The 23,775-nt window shown below is 39.7% G+C and overlaps 2 protein-coding genes across 6 annotated transcripts in view; both read left to right on the top strand.

Moving 5' to 3' along the window:
• The window catches only part of TRIM2 (tripartite motif containing 2), an 88,847-nt gene extending 75,091 nt beyond the window's left edge, over positions 1-13,756 (top strand). For all 5 annotated transcript variants that reach the window (XM_061993003.1, XM_061993004.1, XM_061993006.1 and 2 more), the window contains exons 9-12: positions 3,596-3,764; positions 5,442-5,512; positions 8,066-8,206; positions 9,274-13,756. In XM_061993003.1, the coding sequence (XP_061848987.1) occupies positions 3,596-3,764; positions 5,442-5,512; positions 8,066-8,206; positions 9,274-9,426 (534 nt within the window). In that variant the 3' untranslated portion in view covers positions 9,427-13,756. The remainder of the gene's footprint in view (positions 1-3,595; positions 3,765-5,441; positions 5,513-8,065; positions 8,207-9,273) is intronic.
• Positions 13,757-17,715: 3,959 nt separating this feature from the next.
• The window catches only part of MND1 (meiotic nuclear divisions 1), a 38,775-nt gene continuing 32,715 nt past the window's right edge, over positions 17,716-23,775 (top strand). Inside the window, exons 1-4 of the mRNA XM_061993875.1 lie at positions 17,716-17,730; positions 19,326-19,391; positions 20,243-20,300; positions 22,062-22,210. Of these exons, the coding sequence (XP_061849859.1) occupies positions 17,728-17,730; positions 19,326-19,391; positions 20,243-20,300; positions 22,062-22,210 (276 nt within the window). The 5' untranslated portion in view covers positions 17,716-17,727. The remainder of the gene's footprint in view (positions 17,731-19,325; positions 19,392-20,242; positions 20,301-22,061; positions 22,211-23,775) is intronic.

Here is a 23,775-nt window from a genome sequence, read left to right on the forward strand (position 1 = left end):
GAAAACTGTTATAAAAGACCAACTGCTAGGTTAAGGAGAGAATGTATAGTGAAGTAGCAGTGTCAGCTCCTCTGCCAGTGGGGAAAGAATTGGAGACCAGAGTCATAAGAACAGTTCTTGGTCCCCTGAGGAGATAATTACTTTCTATTCTTGAAGAGTTGTATCTAAGATAACTTTTTATAGGCCAAACAGGGCTGCAAGCCAAGTTAAGATCAAATTTAGATGAGGAGAAAAGATGAAGGGAAACATTTTCTCTATCAGACTTTTTTTTTTTCTTGTCTCATGAGAAGAATTAAGAGGGGAGCTGCTTGAAGCTGGGTACATGTTCAGATGGGAATAGTTCTTTGGAGTGATCACCGTTGAAATACGACAGTCACGTGAATGATAAATCCATTTATTGTGCGACATTGCATTGTGTGAGAAAGATGTATCTCTGTATTAGGGAAATTCTCAAACAGGAAAAGATGATATGTTGAAAGTTGGTAAATAACTCCTGACAATCATGAATGTTTCACATAGCAACAACTCCAGTAGTGGGGTTAAAGCCCTAACACTCATGCAGTGGAAAAGTCTTTACAAATTTTTATATAAGCTAGATGGGTTTTTATTTTTTTTTTTTTTTACCTCTAGGAATATCTCACAGTAGAATATTTTCCACCCTGGTAGAGTGACTTGATAAACACATTTGAAAACTGGTCTAAATTCATAAGAGCCTATGAAATAAGGGACATAGTGTCCTTAACTGGATTCAATTAAACACATTATTTGTATTAAGAGTTCAGATGATTCATTATACTTTATTCATTTCCAATGGCAGAAAAGTCTGAAAAGCCTTCCATTCGTACCCTTAACAGGATGGACTGGGTTTCATAATGTTCTGTTTTGAATAATCAAACCTCTAATTCTAAGAAACCTTTTGAAATAAAAGTATACAAAGCATATGTTCAGCCAGACCCAGTAATGTGTCATCAGCATATTTTGATCTACACTGGAAACAGAGTGTTTTAGCAAAAAGCACTGCAAACTCCAGCTGGGCATAAAACTCTAGCTGCTTGCAAATTACATTTTAAATCCTGGCCCAAGAATAGTGATTTTTATTACTCTTCTCAGCATTGAGTGCCCATTAATATAGTATGTGATTTATTCATTTTTTTTCCATATGTATTTATATGGGCAGGAAGACACTGTAGTCATGAGTGTGAGTCATTTTCCATAGGAATCCTGGAAGGATGGTAAGGAGGTGGTGCCATGCACAAGCAGACAAACACACAGGCATCCCAGAGGAAAGAAGGGAATATGATTTAATCACCCCAAAGGAAATATATCTACTGATTTGCATTTGATTTATGTTTTTGCTGCTTTGTTGTTATGCAAACATTAATTCATTTTGTAGGTCTGCTCATATCTTTCCCCTGATGAACACAAAGTAATTTTTAATAGTTTTCCCTGGGGACATTTTAGCCTGAGTTAATTAGGTGTTTTTTGCCTAAATATTTAGCAATTTATAACAATTTATTTCATGCTCATGTACCTGAGCATGAAACAGAGACGTGATTGTTGCATGTTGGCTAAGCATAGTCTTGAAGCTGTAAGATTTACTCCCAGGACTTTTCTTCATTTGAGACTGAAAGAGGTTGTGTAGTAATGCTGGTGACTTTGTACCAGCCAGCCTCTGGTGACCTAAATGGCTTTATTTTTGTATGGCTTCTATTTCTACCTGCAACCCCACCCATGATAATGTACCCTGGAAATGGAACATGGGGCTTTCTAAGGGTAGCTGAGCTCCTTCAGATTCTAATATGGTTGTTTGCATTGAAAACATTGTGGAACTGAGAGAAATGAGCTAGGTAATGGATCTTCTCTGCACCCTATAATCTGTCCCACCTTAATAGTCACAGAGTAAGAGAGTTTCAGCTACTCCTCATTACTTGCAGGAAGGAGGGGAGAGTGGCACAGAAGTCAGAAACATTTCTTGGTTTAGGTTGTGATCTGTCTTACCCTGAAAATGCAATAAGATGAAAAAATGGTCTTGTTTCATAAAGAATCCAGATATCTTGGTATCTATTTCATTTCAATTCCAATGGAAACAGGAAATTTTATTCCTCACCAAAGAGATGATTTGTTGGATATTTCTCTCTCAGATTACTGCAGGATCTGAAAGTTTTGGGATTCATAATTTCAACACAGCCTGTTCAGAGGATTGCCAGTAAAGTAAAGAAGCTGGCAGGAGAAAAGATTTTTGGAACCAACCTGGATAACTGCTCCAAAATCTCTCCATTGTTTAAAAAAACCCAACCAAACCCAGAAAGCAAGTTGCTGCATTCAAACAACAAAACCCCGAAACAATTCGGTGGTATTTTGATAAACTTTTTTTAACGGAAAGGTCAAACCTGAACTGATTTTATGTAGATTAAACTAGTTTTTAGAATCTCTGCCTAAAGAGAGAGCAGGAAGCTGAAAATTGTTAAGTGATCCTAGAATCTTCTTTGGTATATGCCCTGGTAGCTCATGGGTTCTTTGAAGGCTTTGCCTCAATTTCCGCTTGCTCTAAGCTAGATGGAGTACTTTTGATCCTACTAAGGAATGCTTCTAACATTTTCTGATTTATTTTGACAGCTCTCTAGCCTTTCCAAATAATTCACTGTGTGTGAGGTCCACCTCATGTCCCACTAAAAGTTTTTCCATTGATACAATATGGAATATTGTATACAATTCCTTTCCTGTTGCTGATTATGCTGGCAGATGTTTTTTGGTAGTCAGAAGGCCTATTTAAAATTACAGAAATAATTTTATTTACCTAACACAAGAGCAAGCTTTGATTTGTTTAGTGTTTCAAAGATTACTTTATTTTCTGTTGGGCAGCATGATCTCCTCTGTAGGTTTCAGCTGACACTTATGTGTCTAAGCAGCAAGTGAAGGAATCTCATATGGATCTGGTGGAAGACATAAAGGTTAGCCTGAGCTTTAGCTCTGCTCAAATTTTTTCCAAGAGGACTCAGAAGCTGCATCGTGTCTCATTCACCCAATAAAGGCAACAGAGGACATTGTAGCCTACACCCCCTGCAGCTCTGATGCTCCAAGAGTGAGCTCTGACTGCTTTGATGTAGCAGGCAATGGTAAAGGCATGTTTCCCATTCCATAACCAGATGGTTATCAGGTTATCAGATTGAGGAATAGTGTGCAATAGGAGGGTGAAAGCCCTTTGTGCCTCTCTGCCTATCATACTGGCACACTAGTGCTGGCTCTATAACCATTTATGAAGGTTTTTGATGTTGTAGTTTATCAAGACACAGAAATCTGATGCTTATATTTCTCATGAGTTATATATTTGGACTGAGTTGGCGGATGATGTTGCTGAGGTGACAGATTTTCCACTCCTGAAAGGACACATGGAAAGCAGTCTTTATTTTCAGTTGAAGAAAAAATTATGAAGTAGACAATAACAGCTGATAAAAACAATCACTTCCCTCTGGGAAACTTCTGATGACAAAAATGCCTCTCTGTCCTGCTGTGTGCCTGTAGTACAGTCTTTGAACTGTACTAACTTGTTTCTGTCATGCCAACGTGTTTTCCTATTTTGTGTTTTTCCTTTAAGGCCAAAATTGGGTCTGGAAAGCTCATGGGCCCTAAAGGTGTTTCTGTGGATCGTAATGGACACATCATTGTGGTGGACAACAAAGCATGCTGTGTATTCATCTTCCAGCCGAATGGGAAAATAGTCACCAGGTTTGGTAGTCGAGGAAATGGTGACAAGCAGTTTGCAGGTACACTTGATGGTAATATGTAAATCCCCTTTTCTTGCCTCTTCTGCTCACATTTGCATGATGTTTGAGCACATTGAAGACGCTATATCCTACTCATTTTTCCTGGGGCGGGAGGGGTAGTGGGGAAGGTTCTGTTAATCGTACAGCTTCTGTTCCTTTCACCATTTGTTTAGTTGGTCAGGAAGACTTCAACATCTGTTCTGCAATTGTAGCTGTAACCAGACTGTTTTATCTACCTCTCCGTGCCTGGAAGCATTTCAGATCAGTGACCCAAGAAAGACTGATCTTAAGTAGCATTTTATAAATGCTATGTAGTACCCACACTCAGCTGTTCATGATCATCAACTCAAAAACAGTGCTCTGTGTTTCCAGTGACCAGATATACATTAGCCAATACCCTAAGTGGTAGCTTCCATTAGAAAATGAGTGTAATGGGATAGTGTTAAGAGTGAGATACGGAAGGCATGGTTATGCAAACAGAAAATGCTAGTTTGGGGAAATTGCCACTTACCTTCAACCCTCTGCTTGCACATGGTGTCTTTCAATTAAGTTTAAAAATATGCAATTAAAAATATGCAATTAAGTTAAAAAAAAACCCCTCATGTATTTTGAGTCAATAGCTGTTCTTTCAAAATTTGAAATGAAGATGCCAAATTACACATACAGGTAATTTTGCAGGTGCTGGGTCACTGAATAAGTAGTTATAGATTAGTCTGATGCTCTGGCTGGTAAACAGGGTAAGAGAAATAGTATCAATGGTATCACTGCTTTTATCCTACTTGAGATCTCTTGCAACGTCTTACGGTACCAGTGCCATATGTATAATTTATGAGAGCTCTGGCAGTAACGCAGATAAGTGTCACCAAAATTTTCAGGGCATATCCAGTTTCTTTAATTTTAAAACTTGTAAGGAAACCTCCTGAAAAGAAGCTTGCAAATGCTTAATGCAACGATGCATTTGACAAATGTATCACTTTTGTCATTACTTGAAGATTTTCAGTGTAAAGGTTTTCACCTTTTTATAATTCATGCTGATGTACTGTGAAAACTGAAACAGAATGCTGTTCTGTTTAATAACTCAAAATGGCACCAAGTATTTTGATTCAGTTACTTGCCTGTTTTCAAAGTACCATTTGTTTTTTATTCAAGTTTGTACACCTAGTTCAATATACAAAGTAAAGCAAAAATGCATTTGTTTCCCTGATGGGTTCTTCTAAGTAACTTTTGTGTTATCCTAAAACTTGTTTGCTCAAATACTTGTAAGCAGTAAGCACACAAAGCATTGAAGGCTTCAATTAAGACTTTACATGAGCATTTTTGAGAATTGTTTTCAGTGTATACAAAACTTTATGCCTAAGCACTACATGTTTTGTCTTGCACATATCTACATAGTCATCTGTGTATTAGAGAGGAAGGGATGAACTTGACTTACTGATAACACTAGCTGAAAGATGGTTGAAAAAGAACTTATTTGTGTTTACAACAAAGGTATGCCAAGCTTCTTAAAACATGAACTGAAATTACTCTTAATTTGAAATTGACATTCCCAAATGGATTATTATTGCTCAGAAGCCAAGTACAATATTCTGGCAGGCTGAATAATGTTTTTAATTTAAGCAGACTTTTTGATTTGGTGGTATTATGTTGATTATTACTTTTTCTTCCTCTGCATTGCAGGTCCTCATTTTGCAGCTGTAAACAGCAACAATGAAATTATTGTTACAGATTTTCATAACCATTCTGTCAAGGTACTGTCAGTTAATGGCAATTTTATCAGGGTATTTTCTTGTGGAAAATAAGGTATTGTTAAAAACAAAGAGATCATACCCTATATGGATGAGGTGTGATGTAAGGACTGCACATTCAGAGACCTTTGCGTGCGGTGCATTGCTTAATGGAGATATAATCTGTTGCCTTTGTTGCCACAATAATCAAACATAAGTTGCACCTAAGATAAATAATATCAACTTAGTTATTTTTAGTAGCTCTCCGCCAAACCGTTTCTTTACCATTTTTTAAGTAAGTCTGCTAACTGCTTTATATTTCCCAGTAAAATCTGCCTACGTTTCTGGTTGAATAACATTGTAGCAAAGTAACAATCTTTAATTCCATACCTGTAAGCTTTAAGATTACTATATCCATTTACAACCTGGTACTCATAACAATTGTGTAACCAATGAGACCATTGGTTTTCACCCATCACCTCCTTCACTGGGCAGAACTGGCCACTAGTCCTTACACCCGTGGGAAGTCCTGACTCACAGCCTTTTAAACAGTCATGGCGAGAGAAGATGGTATGGTTGTCCCAACAATAAACTAAAACAAGGATACACCTTGCGATGTCACCTGGTGGCAAATGTAGATGAAGGAGCTACAAGCCATTTCAGAAATTACTTACCTGTGCATGTTTTGTTTTCAAGCTGTGACATTCCCTTTCAGTCCTTTTCTGTGCTCTCTTTCCCTCTCTCAACACGCAGCAACAGAACACTGTCCTACTCTAGTTCTCAGGCTGCACGTGGCAGTCTCATGCACCAGTGGAATCCCTGGGTTTTCACCTAATGGCTCCATATTCTGATTTAACACAAAAATGAGTCCTCAGTCCAGGTCTTCAGTGCTCATAACTGAAATGGTAAATCTCCTGTATTCACCTGAAATAGGAAATGGCTGTCTGAGCACAAACACCTTCAAGTCCTGAGCAGTGCTGAATCATCTAGCGTTTGAATAGGAGCCTTACTCATGTATCCCTTTGGAATTAGAAAGGAAGTAGCAAGTCCTGGTTTGGATTACAACAAAGAAACCAAGACTGCTGCAGGAGCCCCTAAAGCAGATTGTTAGCAGCAGGAGGCCTATGCCTCTATAAATTACCCCTCCACCAGCAGGGCTTGCCAAGGTTACTGGAATGCTGGGCGAGAGTTAACAACAAGGGCAAACTAAAATGAAAAATAGCAAGTGAAGAGATGTAATAAGTATGACATCTTCGTGAATATATAATTATTACATTCCTAATGAGAACAGAGCATTCCCATCTGTCTCTGGTGTGACTCAATGGGATAAAAATGGGATAAAACTTCTTACAACTTGGTACCAGTTGGGATAATGTCTCATTTTTTTGTGTTCTCTAAATTGGTATAGATAATTGTTGACAATCTGGAGAGTCATTTATAATCTGGATGATGCTGTTACCTTTGTTAGATAGTAGGGAAAAGAGCAGAGAGGACATTTTGGTTTAAATAATAAAGAAATGTATAAATAAATAGATAACTTTCACTCTTATGGATTCCAAACCTCTTCTTGCTACCAGTATTTTTAATTAAACATCCTTATTCAACAACATTATCCTCCCTCCCCACTAACCTTCAAGCATGTTGCTTCCTTTGTGCATCTTCCGTGGAAAATCCTATACTCAATGTAAGCTTCTCTCTCATTTGGTCACTCACTATCTCCATTTTTAACCCAGAGAGACAGCAGCACTTATTTTCCTGTTTTTTTTTTAATTAGTTGACTTTTTTCTACTTTAATCAACTGAGATATCAGTCTGGTAATTCACAGATTTCCTCCCCCACATGCTTTTTCTCTGTTCACTGTGTGTGTCCAAAAATAGGATGACTTCCTCACATCTTCCACTTTTGTAGAACTTCAGTGTGAACTTGGCACTTGCCAGGTCTTTCCATTTTCTTGTGCAAGCCAAAGCCAGTCTCTAAGAATGCTCTCAGACCTTCTGACACAGCTGGGCCTGGGTCCAAGATGGACCAAAAAGAGATGGCTATGGCACTGTGTAAATGACACATCCTGTACCTCACTTGGTCCCATTGGTGCATCTAGATCACTGACAAAATACTCATTGATTGGTTCCATCCTTCTGCAGTCTAAACTTGTTACCATCACAGAGAATTCACTTGCTAAACCGTCTATTATACAGAAGGCAGCATGCCATGATTCTCAAGATGTGTTAGGTTATGAAAGCCAGAGAAGAGTGCACCTACTCACTTGTGTTTCTGATTCACAGTGCTATATCTGCACTCAGTTCTTCTTAATTCAAGATGCACAAGCAGCAGAACGATTCTCAGGACCCTCCACCTCTGTCTGAATCTGATCTTAAGTGAGAAGGGAAATACTGCATTGTGTAATGAAGCTGGAGGGAGGGATGGGCGCCTTTTCTCTCATCTTGTGTATGTGTGTGTAGAGAGGATGCGTTCCTGGGAACTCTTCCATTACTAGTTTTGTTAACAGGTGAACTGGTAGTAGTAGATTACCAATATTTGATACGATGCCATATTAAGTTTTTGGTTTAACCCATACAGGTATTTAACCAGGAGGGTGAGTTCATACTGAAGTTTGGATCAAATGGAGAAGGAAATGGACAATTTAATGCACCAACTGGAGTAGCTGTGGATTCTAATGGCAATATTATTGTAGCAGATTGGGGAAACAGCCGAATACAGGTAGAAGTTTCATTATTTAAAAGGTGCTCGATTAGGAAAACTAACAGATTGATAATTGTGTCCACTGAAGTCTTCAGACTTCCCAAGAAACAGGTCAGCAGCATTAGAAGTGCTGTGGTTTCTAACACAGCCCTTTATATGCCTCACTTCTGGTCTGTCTGCTTTTAGAACTGATGCTGTCCAATCATGGACTTCCCAGTGTGACCACTAGCAACTCTAATGGTTACTGTGACCAAGGCTTTTGTCTCCAAGTAGTTCTCCAAAAGCTACTTGACTTGGGAGCCTTGCAGGCATTGCTGAGACAATAGTAATTTATAATCACCGTAACAAAAGAGTGAAGATGTGGTGGAAAATACAAAAAAGCAAATCATCTTTATAGATATTGAGGCAAATGCAGATTTTTATCATCTTTTTTAAATGTTCAGAAAATAGATATTGAGGCAAATGCAGATTTTTATCATCTTTTTTAAATGTTCAGAAAATACTTTGCTTTTCAGTTATAAGAGTTGCACTCTTTTTATCTTTCAGGTCCTAATCACCAAGTATTCTTATTTGGCAAAAAATATCTAATAAATAACTAAGTATATGTATTATTTTCACTGAGTATAAAAATGAGGGAGCTGCTTATGAGTTGTGCTCAGGAAGCACTGTCAACAGTGTAAACAAATTCCTGGGTTCCTCTGTGTAGGAACCTTAGAGTCATGCTAGCCCCAGCAGTAATATTTGTTAGGAATACAATGTGGTGGTTGAGTTCCTGGTGGATTTTGCTGTACCACAGTTGGCTATTTTTATAAAAAGTAACAATGTAGGTGCTCTTCTTCTTGTTATTGCATTGCACGTTAATTCTTGCCAAAGATCCTGGCAGCTTTAATTATTTATTTTTAATAAGAAAATACATATAAACTTGTATATTATGAGAATAACAGATCAGATTCTGCACTTGTTTATTCTGGTTTGTCAAACATTTCAGAACTTAAAAGTGTAGTGGTACAATTGAGAGCAGGCGCTTGTCTACTATTTTTCTTTTTTATTCATAACATTTCTTCTGTGCTTTCTCACTTTCAAAGGTTTTTGATGGAAGTGGATCATTTTTGTCCTACATTAACACCTCTGCTGACCCACTTTATGGTCCCCAAGGTCTGGCCCTTACTTCGGATGGCCATGTTGTAGTTGCAGACTCTGGAAATCACTGCTTCAAGGTCTATCGATACTTACAGTAGTGACGAGCTCTGGAGCTTGATAATTGTCCGCTCTTAAGAAAAGACTGGTCCTAGAGATCCAATGCAGGATATCTCCTACTTTGAATTAATTTTTAATAATGGAGGAGTCTCTTATGGACTTCTTGTGTTAATTTCCAAACTTACCTTGTTTACATAGGACTTGCACCTCTCACGTTTCTCACCGAACTTTTTGTTGTAAGGGTTAATACGCAAAATCCTCTTTAACTCAATTAATAAAGACAATGTGATATGAAATGCAAACTGCAACTTATGGAACTGGAATTAACTGTTTAAGGCGAAAAAACTGGGAAAAGTCCTCAAAGTTTTTTTGAAGACTGCAAAGGGTAGCTCCTGCTCAGAGCTTCCAAATTTGAAGAAGTATCATTGTTATGCATTATTTAACCCAGAGGTGGTCCTGGGAATCTCCTAGATCTCATTATCATGGTAGGTATTACACTTCTAACACTCTTCAGTCTTACTGTCTTACAAGTAGGTCCTTTTAGTATAAGGTTAAGTCTCACAAAATCCGTCTAGCTCCAACCGTCAGACCGAACACAGCTCAACCTTTAGCACTATGAGAATCAATGCAAATTCCCTGCTCATGGGATTAATGAAGGATTGTTTCATGTGCTTGTTTTTCACTCTGCCTCTTGCTCAATGTGCTGGAAGGACTTTGCGGAGACCTGACAGTTCCAAAGCCCTGGAAAAACTTAATTGTGGTGATACATTAGTGAGAGCTGAAGTTCTGTATAACGGCAGACCTTTTAACACCAAACTAGTTCATTAGGTTCAGGGTTATTACAATGTCAACTCAATTAATCTCATGTGTGCCACTCTTTCCTATGTGTTCTTTGCCATGTTTCCTTAAGGCAACTCATTGTATTCAATGCAGCATCACACAGGACAGAAAGCCAGAGAGGTACCCCTACGGAGGACCTACATTATACAACCAAAGGAATTGTGGTAAGCAGAGGTTGTATAGGAAAGCCAAGGGTTACCAAAGCTATTTGTTTTTACATGAGAAAAAAATACATTACAAACAAGAATAAATTTGAACCAATTCCTGAAGTCCTTCATCAAAGGGAATTTTGTTAGAGGACAAAATAAGGACTGTGAGATTTGTTCCCATGTATTTGTATGTATGTATGTATGTATGACTGACACAAAAATGTAAAAAAAAAAAAGTAAATGTACATTATTTCAGCAAACTGGAACGTATGTCTGCCATTTGACAATGGCAGTGCTCTGAAAAATGTCCCTCCTTCTTCCTGCCGGATCTCTCTACCATGTTCTTTGTTGAAGTGTTAATTTAATTCAGAATGCTTACAATCTTATGACTTGGTTCTGTTTTTAATGTGGGGTTTTTTTAAGGGTGAACCTGTCCTTTTTAAAGTAGCGTTGGCTTTATTCTTATTTCTAAATCCAATGGTCAAAAGATGAATTGCTACCATAGCCTAATATAGATAGAGTGGTATTCACTCTTAAGCCTCATTTGAGGGGCTGATGACCTTGCTGCCAATGCCAACAATACCCTGGGAAGTACTGATTTTCTTTTGTCATTTTTAGGGCCTTGAAACAAAAGGGCATTGGGTCAGGTACTGGGGAGTATTTTAAGCATGTTTGCAAAAGGGAAAGAAATCTTTGTTAAATAACTTGTTATAAGTATTTGTCTTACTTCTGAAAGGTTAAGATTGTTGTTTCAATGAATTTGAGAAAAACTAATGGTTTTTTGTAAAGATGCATTTGACCTGTAAAAATGCAGACCCCAAAATTCTTAAATGTAGAGTTTGTCTTTTAATCACTGTTTCTTAAAGATGTTTCCTCTTATTTCCCTTGTTTACTTCTTGCACATAGAGCCAATTTACAAATTCTCATGCAAAGAAAAGTTTCCTTATTTCATTGGAATAAATATTTTGTGTATAAGGGTTAAGGTTTGGGCTGTATAACGCAGCTAAGAAACTGGTGGTAACATTTTTGAGATTATAAAATCAAGTCTTTTATTTCCAAGAGAACAAAACATCCTCTGCTCGAACTGAGTTTGTCCTAAAATTCTGAAGATGATTATCTCAGTCATTACACAAATAAACTGTCCTATCAAAATTTAACAAATATGAAGATCAAATTTTCTAATGATCAAGTAGTTTCCTTCTAAGTGTCCTTATAAGCAACCTTCTGGCAAACAAACTATTTCTGACATCGGAATGCCCTTAAGTGGCTAATTTATCAACGAAGAAAAGGTACATAGCTTTTTAACTATATTAATTAAGCAAGAAAAGAGGTTGCATGGGTTCTTTGAGATAAAATCTTTGAAAGACAATGAGAAATGTGCTGTTGCTGTCAGTAATGGATGCTATTAATCAAATCCAGTTCTAAATTTGGATTTTTATAGTAATAGTTTATTAAATATGGTTTCCACGCCGGAAACATTGCCAAACACTCTGATGCCAGGAACTCTGAGAATCATAGGAATCAAACCCTAACCTATGTATCAAAACATATACTCAAGACTGTACTATTCCATGTATACACTTTTCTTCGGAAGACTTTCAGTCCCTTTCACTCATTATTATGTACCAGGATTTTGTGTAACCTGTGTCAACCCAGTGCATCCTGATTAAGTATGGAATTCTGCACACAACCCCAGCTGTACAGCCCAGCAAACAGCCATGAGGGGTGATGTGGATTTTTTTCTTAAGGCTTGGGTTTTCAGATGTTGTTGAGGTTTCAGACATCATTATCACCAGAGCAACACTTACTGCACCTGAAAAATGTCACTAATTAGGAATTCCTTTGACAGCAAATGCTGCCATCTATAATTTCAAATGCAGTGGCATAGGGCATTCCCTTCCAAGGTCTGACCTTATCTGCCTGGCACCAGGAAATTGAGAAAACGTTGCTTTTACAGTGTGCTGCTGAAGCCAACTTAGCTAAAATGCTTGGCTTACAAACCTTACCAAGAGCAACCAAAGCAGAAATTCTGTTCTAAAAAGCTGGCTGATTCTTTTTGCATCCAATTAAGTGAACGTCAAAATTGCACTACTTGATTTGCTGAGTTGTTAGCATTTATTAAAAGCTTTATAGGCATTCTGCTGCCAGATTTCATGTATAACCAAATAGTTCCTTGACTTTCCAGTAATGCTAATTGACTAGCAGCACAGCATGAATGGTAAAAATATGTGCTTCATTTAACTAATCTTCAACTCAAAAGTAATCTCAAATGGTTATCAGATCTTGTGTAATTTGGAGCATTTTAGGACAAACTAGCCAAGTGTATTTTCATTGTTTCGTGAATAGGGTAAAAGGATCTGTTCAGATAAATCCCATAGAAACATTAGGGGATTTTTACATAGGCTAAATCAGCAACAACAAAGCTGAAAAAGAAAAGGGAAATGGTTTAGGCAAGCATTTGCCTGATGTAGATGGAGTTATTTATTAGCAAATGCTCTTTTGTTCCGTAAAACTCAAGAGGGCTTTCAATTTTATGTCAATATTTTTTATAACTAAGGATCTAGTGTTGCCATAATGAGAACTACAAGTGCCCAATATGATGTGTTTGCTATAAAGAAATGACATTCAGTTGTGGGTGACAACTGGTTATGAAATCGTGATATTGACCGAAAAATTCCTTCAAGAATTGTGAGCAGTGATTGTTTTGGCCTGTTTGTGGAGAGCGCGCGAGAGGTATTTGTGCTACAGAGTAGGAAGATTCCTAACGGGTTGTGTTATTTCAGATGAATGTACAGCACTTCAGTTGATGTTTGTGAGCAACACAGCCTTAACCCTGACACTTGCTTTGGCTTTATGACATGGGAATGTTCCCTAAGCTGCACAGTGTATGGCAGCAGCCCCTGTTAGAAATCTCTACCAGTTGATATGCTGCAGCTTTCCAGTTCTAGAAGTGAGTCTTTTTTCTTTGGGTTTTTTTTGTTTAAAGCTTTTGTACATTCCATCTTTGTAAGTCAATCTTGTATGTTTTGTGTACATGTAAGCCTTGCACTCTCTCATATTCGCATCTCACTTGGGTTTTTGTTGTTGGTTTTGTTTTGTATTTTTAAAATCCCTGTGAGGCTAAATAGAAACTTTATCTCCTTAAGGTCAAGGATGAAAGATGCGCATCAAAGTGTCTGCGTGTGTGTGTGTGCGTGTGTGTGTGTGTGTGTGTGTGTATAGTTTTAGCTTCCTGTGTGCCACAGTATTCTTGATGCTTTAGCTGATGATTAAAAGAAAAATTACTCTGTCTTGGAAATGTAGGAAAACCAGAGTCAAATGTGTACCTTTACCACGCACAAAAATTTCAAATAATAAAAAATAAAGCTTGTTTCCTCTGTTATTTTCATGGTTGAGGACTTATTTATCATATGTCTCATGCCTTCCATTCCTAAAAATAGCCCCATAATGCAGGAAGATGGGGAACATTTTCCAAAGGAGGACCCTGACACCACACTCAAAAGCCAAGAAAACTGTCATTGTTTCACAGGTGCTAAGCTTTTATAAAGGCTCAAAGAAAAAAGTGTAGTTCTTGGGAAGAAGGTGGGGACTTGGACCTTCCTTGTCTCCTCCTGTCCTTCAGTTTAGTAATCAAAAGTAACATTTTAATTAGTGGCAGTAAGATTTTGAGTTGTAAGCTTTGCCATTTGCATCGTGGAAGTATACAGTACCTTTCAGTTGTGCTGTGGTATATTATTGAACCGTTTAGGTTAGAAAAGACCTTAAAGATCATCAAGTCCAACTGTTAACCCAGTACTGCCATGTCCACCACTAAACCATCTTTCAAGAGTCTGCTGCAGAAAACCAAGTATCAATTCTTGTACAACAGTAAATTTGTCTTAGGAATTCACTCTGACTCCTTTCCTGTAAGAACAAATTTTCAGCTCATGTTAACTTCCATTTTATGTAATACAAAGATCTTCTTGGTCATTGGTGAACTTTTCAAACCTGAATCTTTTGAGAATGCAGTGTGATTTGGAACTTACTAGCAAAGTAAGAGAGACTCTTCAGATGCATCATTTGGCTTGGAAACAATCTCACTGGAGCCCAGAGACGTCAGACTGGTGATGTGTGTTTGCTTGGTGGCAGGACACTCAGAAATGAGACAGACAAAATACAGAGAAGCCATACTTTTTCATGGATCTTGGCCCCCAAACCCTCTAAAAGAATCCATGTTTTATTCTTTCTTGCAAGTCATCGAAGTGTCAGCAGAAATTCTGTCAACAGGAGTGCAGACCCCAGTCTCACCAATGAAAAACAATGCCAGGGAGAGGAAGGCCATACCAGCTAAGGGTGCTTGTCTCTTGGGCACCCATCCTTAGACAAGATCTCCCTTAGTGAGTGCTAACCACTTAATTGTTCTTAAGCTGAAGTTCCGTCTTGAATCCAGCTGTGTGGCTCTGCAGTTAACTCTTCCCATAGGTTTGCTGACAGTTCCTCTGAATGCTCCCTAATTTGCACCAGTATCAAACTACCTCAGTGAAATAGAACAGTCAATATAATTTCTATGGACAGATGTTCTCCCCAGGCCCACAGCTGTGCTGGGGGAATAAATATGCACTGCTTCCTGCTCATTGCTACCTCTAGTTGAATGCTGCTGACCCTCAGATCTGTCGGCTGAGCTTGTTCTTTTAGTGAAATGGTCAGTTACCAAAATCCTAGTTTTTAAGGTACTCAATAATTAGTAAGTGCTTACTTCAGCAGCTCAGCTAGCAAAGCTGTGCAAGCAGTATGTTTTGGAAGATGACCAGCTAGCATTTCTCACCAGGTTAGATATTTGTAGGGAGGACATCTGCTTATAGTCCAAACACTTGTCTGAGGATGAGTCAAACATGAGGCAGCAAATGCTGCTGTGTGGGTTACTCGTGGATCATATTGCTTCCTCATAGCTGGCCACATCTCACTGCAGACTGCTTGGACCTCACCTCCCATGGGTGAGTACTACCTAGACCTCTCCTTGTCCTCCATCCTCAAGCTCTACTGAAGCTTCTTTTTGCTGTCAGTCACACAGATGTTGTGGGAGGTAGCTGCAGGACTCCAAGAATTTGCTATTACTTTTCTGGAAATAAACTGATTTGCTATTGAAGTTGAATTCTTTCCTCCTGCTGAAAAAGTAGCTCATGTAATTAAAGGCTGCACTGTGGTGCATATATACAAAATTAAGTAGGACAATTTTTATTCTCCTACTTCCTAACTTTCCTGCCTGCTATTGTCACTTTAATGTTCTTTCAAAACAGAATCTATAACTGTAACTCAGTTACAGACTTGTAAGAGCAAAATGAAGGAGAGTACAAATTTAATCTCATCTAAGGATATTAGTGACAAAGCAATGCATTTTCTCTACCTCAGGAACCGCAAAAACCGTTTTGGCTGGTACTTAGAAATCTTGGTCAGACACCTAGCATAGAAAATTTCAGACCAAGCTGCTAGAGCTTAAGAAAATCACAGGGAAAAGAGAACAACCTTCTAATAGTTACGAGCACAGTTATGAGCCCACTTCCACAGTATTTCCATCCATTGTCTTTTTTTATGGTAATAGGATATGATTAGCAGTTTTTTAAATACCACATTTAGACATTCTGAAGCCCATAAAACATGTCAGACATTTATGTATTTTAGGAGTAATTTATTTCAGTTTGCCCAGTAATGGAAAACTACCCTCACATGACAAAGCACGAGATACTCCTGTGTATTTTCCCTCTGTTTGGGACCTCTTCTATCCTATGGCCTTTCAAAGTAGGTAGTTTTGATCTGGTGGTGTAGAATGAGGGAGGTGTTAAGAAACCTCGTCTTACAGAGTAAATGAGGTACATGCCCCAAGACCCAAGCTCATTTCAGAGTCACCGAGCTCTGAAACCACTTCCTCCCTCTCCTCTTCCTCTTCTCCCATTACGTTCAGCTCCAACACCCACTCTGCTGCTCACATGTGTGGCTTGGAGAAAGCCCACGCTGCAACAGGTGCTTTGCAAATGTTGTAGCAACCATTTGCTTGGCAGTGCTAAAGACGAGCACATCTTGGTTTTATTTCAGGCTGTGAAGAAGCAGGAAGGGGCCCACGTTCTGAAGAAGAGGAGGTCACAGTGATGGTAGGGAAACGACTGTTACAGGGAGTGTGGGGACATATTTGTTTTGAGGGCTGGCCAAAGGACAAGAAAAGCAGGAGGCCAGAATATGAGCCCTTACAACAGATGAGGAGGCGTGCCAGCAGATTTCATCACACGTTAGCAAACTGAAAATGTGATACACAAGGAAGTATAAAAGAACAAGAAGCTTTGTGTTTTGTATGAATATTAAGCTTCATATTCATAATGTCCTTTCTAACTTGTATTTCCTTTTTAATAATACACTGGTGCACACAATGAGGATTGTGGCCAGATCTGTATGGAAGAGAACCTCAGGCTTCAGGAAAAGGGCCCCTTTGCAGAGATGGTGGAAAATCTTCATGGGGACTGCCTGAACATTTCAGCTAGCGTGTTTCCATTTGCTTGGATTTAAACTCTAGAATTAGCATGGCAGACATGAACCCACTGCTGTTAAAACTGCAAACCAATTTCCCAGAACTGCTGTAGCTGAAGGAAAGTCATTTACAGCACAAATAATAATTAGAACAAGCTGTAAGTTTGCTAGAACAGTCACTACAGTAAACAATTGTTTCAAGCAACCCCAGTGTGTAGAGGTACTTTGCTTCCATGGGCAGAGAGGGATTTATTTCTCCACGTGCCATTGCTCCTAGAAGAGGCTAGTCATGGCAATATGTGCTGTTTTAGGTCACTGTTACTGTGTTCACACTTCACCTTTGCTGCTGGGCACTGGAGAAGAACAGAATACTCAGTGCATCAGGCGGCGGCTGGCGCAGGGGCCCAGTGCCTCCCCGTGAGAGGGGCTGCCACCTGGAAGCATAAAGCACACGTCCCACAGACTGTCAAACCCACAACTGTTGACAGAGACTCAGAAACAAGTTGGGGTTTTTTTCCCCTCATGACTAGAGCCAATGGTAATGGGAGTTTAAATGTTTTAAAAACTTTTTCTATTTTTCATTAATTTCAACAATAGAGCAAACATATGTGGAAAATTTCATCTGTCAGGAAAATTGCACTTTCTACACAAACTGTGAATGGGGTGGGTATTTAGAAACACGTGAAGACAAAAGGAGAGGCTGAGCACAACCTCTGTGCGGCCGCCTCGGCCCGGGACGGCGCGCTGGGCCCGGCGGAGCCGGCAGGCGGCGCTGCGAGCCGCGCAGGCGGCGTCCCGGCAGCCTCTTCCTCCCGCTGGCGCCCAAATCAAACCCAGCCGGGCGGCGGCGGCAGTGACATGGTAAGCGCGGCTGCGCGGGGAAACTGCTCGCCCGCTCTCCTCGGCGACGGGAGCCCCGTCGCGGTGCCGTGCCGTGCCGTGCTCGGGCCGGGTGGTTAAGGAGGCTGCGGGGCTGGGGAGGGAGTCGCGGCGCGGGAAGAGTGGGAATGGCGGGTCAGGGCTGCGGAGAGGGGGCGGAGTGAGCAGGCCGTTGCTCGCTTCGCATTCCGCCGCCCTCTGAGAGGGAGCGGCGGGAGCCGCGCACCTGCTGGCGGGCCCGCGGCCGCACGGCAACGCTGGCAGTCCCGGCCCGCTCCTCTCGCTTCCCATAAGCACCCCGGAAGCGGGGAGTAGAGTGTTGCCATGGCTTGGGCCGCTTCTTGGTCAGGTTTCCTGCAGGGCAGCGTAAATCCAGCAGGCACCTGGAAGCGCAGAGCCGGTAACTGCAGCTCAAGGTGCGCTCGGTGAGCACCGTGCGTCTATGGCTGCCCTTCTGACGCTGTTAGGGAAGGCGGGGAGAAAACAGTTGGTTCACGTTCCTACTTGCATGATGTGGTGGCCGCAGGTTCTAATCCTGCTGCATACTGGCAGGAGAGAACACTCTAGCATCAGTGCTGATGTAGAGCATCACTGGCTAAAGCAGCAGGGAGGATGCTTTCAACAATACTTATTCTGCGGCTGTTATTAAGTACTGAATTGCTGAATTGCCTTTGTTATTGTAGCTACATATAAAAAGTAAAAATAAAAAGTTAGCTGCACAACCTGCTTTAAAAAATGTATTTCTTAAAGTAGAAGTTAATCTGGCTGCCTTGATCTTGATGCATCTTTTAAATGTTATGTTACCCTACTTGCCCTGTGATTTATTTAAAAAGGAAGCAGTGGTTAAGAAGTGATAAACAGTATTAAGTCCCTTCTGTCGGGGCAGGGAAACAAATCCGTGCCATCTTTCTCAGAGCGCCAGGTTGTTGGAATCCCTAATTCCATTCATTCAATGGCAACACTATTTATGTCTCTAACATTTTTCTCCTAACATACTCTTTTGCTTATTCTATCCCCTCATCAACTTCTTGTAGCCACACTTTATCTTGGTAAAATGCACTTTATCTTGGTAAAAAATCCTGAACACCCCACATCTCACACTAGACTCTATATCACAAGATAAAAACCGTTTTAAACAAAAACCCACCCATGGCTTTACTTCTTGTCTTTGTGAAGACTATTACACTTTTGAATGAGTTGCTAAGAATTGATATAAATATGCATTTTTTATCTAGTGAGGTAAAATGAGCTGTCTTGGTATGCCGGGAAACGTTGAGGCTTGAGCTGGATTGGGTTGCACGAAAGGCTGTCACCATCTTAGACTGCAGGCCCATTGGTTTAATAGATTGCAGGTGGAATAGCTTGATGTAGTGATTCCTTGGGAAGAAGTAGTTTATCTGAAAGCCTGGGGTTAGTGGTAAGGTGTTTTAAAAAATGGCAAATATAACTTGTATTCTGTTAATTATTCAAGAGCTGAAATGTGTTGGGTTTGTGGGTTTTTTTGTTTTGGTGGAGTTTTACTAGATGATCTCTAAAGGTCCTTTCCAGCCCCTACCATTCTATGATTCCTGTTCTAGTCCAAGAAAAAAGGTCTGAGCTTTGAGGAGAAGAGAGCACGCATGATGGAGATCTTTTTTGAAACAGTAAGTAACTTGTAACTGACCTGCAGTGGGAAAACACGTCCTAAAAGGAGCTTAACTGTAGATGTAGGTGAATTTTATATGTCCTGCTGTGCATTTCACTGATGCCTTGTGTCATCAATGTGTAACTTACAGGGTCAGAGCTTGATTCATGTAGCTTCTGGTCAATTGGCTGGTCCCCAGGTGGAGCCAAGGCATGAATATGGTGGTGTTAAATGCTTTGTGTGCTCCCTTTTCAAATAGTCTCATATTGAGTCTGTTACAGTAAAAAGCATAGCAAGAGATTAGGATGTATCTCACTGCAGTTTATAGGAGGAAGAAATCTGAGCCTTAGAAAAAATGCAAGCAGACCTGGAAAAGATCACTGGGGATAAGAAAAATGGAGACCCAAAAGCAGAGCTACAGTTATATTGGTGGTGTATGTAATTTGCAGTGTTTCACCTATTAAAAAAATTATTGTGATATTTGAGTACTTGAGCAATATGATGCATCTGGTGCTGACAGTCTAACCCGGGCTCTATCTGTCCTAAGGGGTTTACGGTCTAACCTGAGACACAATATGGTGTCTTTACACCACCAAAGTAAACAACAGGGCTTGTTACAATAATAGTATTTTTAAAAAATTATTTAATTCACAGGATGTTCTAATTTTATTGAGAGTGTGCAGCCTGTTTCCCTAGCAAAACATAAAAATGCAATGTATTTCCTACTTGATGTTGTTGACATTGTAGAATTACGGGATGGGAAAGACCGTTAAGGTCATCGAGTCCATCCATTGATTTAATGTAAAAAAACCACTCAGGCTTAGATGGTGCTGTCATTTGGAGCTAAAATATCTTTTATGTTTTGCACAGAAAGATGTGTTCCAGTTGAAGGATATAGAGAAGATTGCTCCGAAAGAAAAAGGGATTAGTAAGTTTTAACAAAAGTTTTTTCTCTTGAGCCATTAATAATTTTTGGGACAGGTCATACAGTGTAAATTCTTCTGGCTACAATTTTAGATTTCTGATTGTAATAATGGAAAGAAATAGCTAGAAGGGAAGATTGGACAATGGCAGGGTTTTAGCATTGATGTAGTGCCACCAACAGCCTACTCCTACCTTGGTTTGCTAAAGTTTGTCACTTAGGTTAGATGTTAGGGCCAATATGTGAGATTATTAAAATGTCAGCTAACTCCAAGTTAACCACTAAAACGTAGGATGGAGTTTTTCCTAGGCTCTGAGATGACTAGCTTGCAGTAACTTTCAGTCTGTGAATCTGTATATGTACTCAGATAGTGAGAAGAAGATTTAAATGTCTGTCTGTAATGTCACAAATATCTTAAAATGCTAGTCCAGATGTACACAGTCAGTGCCCTGTTGAGCCTCCATCCTCCTCCTCACCACCGCCCCCCCAAAAAAAATATGGCTGGACAGCTGTAAATGAAAGGAGTTTGTCTTTTCAAGAAAAGCCTTCCTGATGAGATCCATGGGATCAGGATTAGGTCCAAGAGGACCTAATCTTATGCTGTTATGTTGCTTTATATGTTCCTCATTCCATTTCCTTCTGTGTTCATTGACAAAAGGGAGATAAAGCATAATGTTTGTGTAGTTGCCACTGCCCTCAACTGGCATATCTTTGTGGCACTGCAAGAGTGAGTGAACTTGTTGAGGGAACTGCTAACAGAGGCACTAGTAGGCCTCTGAAGAGACATCTTGATCGCTTTGTCTATGTGTATGTTTAATTGTCATTTACAGGAAGAGGATGCAAAACAGTAAATAGAAGTAGTGGAATTCTGTATTTAAAAATCTGGAGCGTAGAGTTTCTAGAACCATTAACACGTTTCAATAGTCCATCTTGCCTCTGCATATGAAGGCATTTAGCCACACAACCTAAGCCTCCCATTCCTCTGAACAGACCAATGCCTGTTTGGCCTTGGAAGTGCCTTTGTACTGGCATCCAGCCTGCAGCTTCAGAAAGACTGGATGTTCCTGGCCTAGAATCCCCTTTAGGTTTGAGATTTCAAGTCAGACACTGAAAAAACATAAATTAGCACAAAAGTCTTTATATCTGTAACATTTGGGGATAATAACGAATACATTGTTGAACAGGTATCATTTTATAAATGGTGAATTATATCACACATTTGCTAGAAAGTGAACAATTAGGTTCAGAAATGTTTTGGATCCCTCTGCCTGCAGATGGCTTTCTGTATTGGAACTGAACATAATCATGAGTAAAATCTGTCCCTCCTGAGTCTGTAGACAGATGGCTTTAGTGCCTCTGCTTCTGGTAAATGCTTTGATAAGCATTACAAAGCGAAATGTAATTAACCTCCTAATCAAGAAGCTAGAAGTTAATCCATGTTAGAATTAAGATTGCAAGACTTTTGAAGTACCCTCTCATGGCTTTGTTAGGATATTGTGCTGTAATATGCATGTGTGTTTTATGACACTTGTGAGCAGCATTTTGCAAACATCTGGTAGCTGACTGTACAGAACAGCAGCCTTTATGCATAAACTACTGATTTCAAAGAGATTCATCCCTTCAAGTGAAGCACCAGGCATGGTGCCCTCTTGAAATCTTCCAGTCAAATGTTCATACAGATGATTGTAGCTGATGCCTTATCTAATTCATAATTCTCCACACTTTAGATGCTATGCAGTTCTAATTCAATACTTTTGCTTTTATTAGCCTCGATGTCAGTGAAAGAGATTCTACAAAGCCTAGTTGATGATGGCATGGTGGACACTGATAGGATTGGAACTTCCAATTATTTCTGGGCTTTTCCAAGTAAAGCTCTTCATGCCAGGAAGCGCAAACTGGAAGAATTAGAGTCTCAGGTAAATCAACCTTAAGAAAAGTACTTGTTTACCTGAATAGTTTTGTTTTTTTTCTTATAGCCCCTTGTTGTTCTTGTCCCTATTGCACTCTCCCACGTGTACCTATGTACACAAATTTTACTATAGGAATCACCTGGCACATGTGTTACAACATTATTATCTTGCTATCATGTCAGAAGTCTTGGAGGTTGTTCTGGTTGGAGCTTGAGAAGACTTTTTGTCTACCTGCTGCTGAAGGCTTGTTATTCATGATGCAAAAGGACTTCCTCTAAATGTTTGGACAGCATATGCTTTTATATATCTTTTATATAAATGTAGGCCATTATGTTGTCATCTAAAAGCCATGAGAAGACTGAAATGTGTAATCCAACTAAATGTGGCAAAGACTTCTACTTAGGGCCATTGTGCTCCCTTTTCTGCTTTTACCAGTAGCTTAATTTGTGAGTGTTTGTGTAATCCCATATTGCACGTTTATGAGGAGAGAAGAGCAAGTTGATCATTCTCTTCTGCAGAAGAGCCAGGCATCTTTTGTTGCAATGTTGCTGTTCTATTGATCTGGTTATTTCCTACGGTTTAGGAACTGCCTTGCTGCCTTTAATTGGACTGGGAAAGCATCTGTTCATCAATTTATTTGCATTGGGAGTACATGAGAATAGGGTCAATAAACTAGCTTTATGGTCTGATTGCACCACAACACTGGCAACTTTTCCCATGCTTACTTAGTAATATGTCCATTCATCAAAGAATCAATTGGATTAATGCAGAATTATTGTAGCACTTGAAGACTTTTACAGATGTTTTCCTCGCGCATAGCTCTGATATCATCATTTGCATCTTATGTACAGCATTGTCAACTTCAGCCACTTCTTTAAGGCTCTAAATTGATTATATAAAAACATGTTTTTTTCCCTCAGCTTGAATTGGAAAAGCAGCTTGTGAATCTGAAGACTGTCCACCAAAGCAGATTAAACAGCCTCACCAATGTGGGTGAAATTGCGTGTTTATGTATAGTGTAGTGTGACAGCTGAGAGGTAATCTTGTCAATTATCCCTTGCTGTGCTGTCATCGCTTGTGAATCTCAGTCATTATTAAATTGAAACAGTCCAGTCCACTTTCTTTTTTAACCAACATAAGGTCATTTCCCTTTGCCTTGAACATTGTCGTTGCTGGCTTGAGAGCTTCAGACTGCTATCTGAAGGCAATCTGTTTGCCTGCTTGTATGGATCTGGCAGAGGGAGGAGAAGACTGGTGCTCTGTCACACTTATTCACTATTTCATGTAGCCAGCAAAACATTCAGGGGTCTATGGCAGTAAGGAAGAAGTACTACAGTCCTTCCCATTGAAAACCGAGACTATGTGTTGACAACCTTTCAGGCAGGTACATTGGATGAGTTGGAAAGTGCTGCTTGAGATAGCTCTTGTACTGCATGGGTCACCAAAGTTACAGTCTCTTCTGTTTCAGGTTCTGCCACTGACTTGCTCTATGTTTTGAATAACTTTCTCAGCATCTTGACTGACCTGTTAGAGTGACAAACATAACCTGTACCTCCTGTGTACTGGGACTT

Source organism: Colius striatus, chromosome 3 (assembly GCF_028858725.1).
Source record: "Colius striatus isolate bColStr4 chromosome 3, bColStr4.1.hap1, whole genome shotgun sequence".
In the NCBI taxonomy this organism is placed as follows: Eukaryota; Metazoa; Chordata; class Aves; order Coliiformes; family Coliidae; genus Colius; species Colius striatus.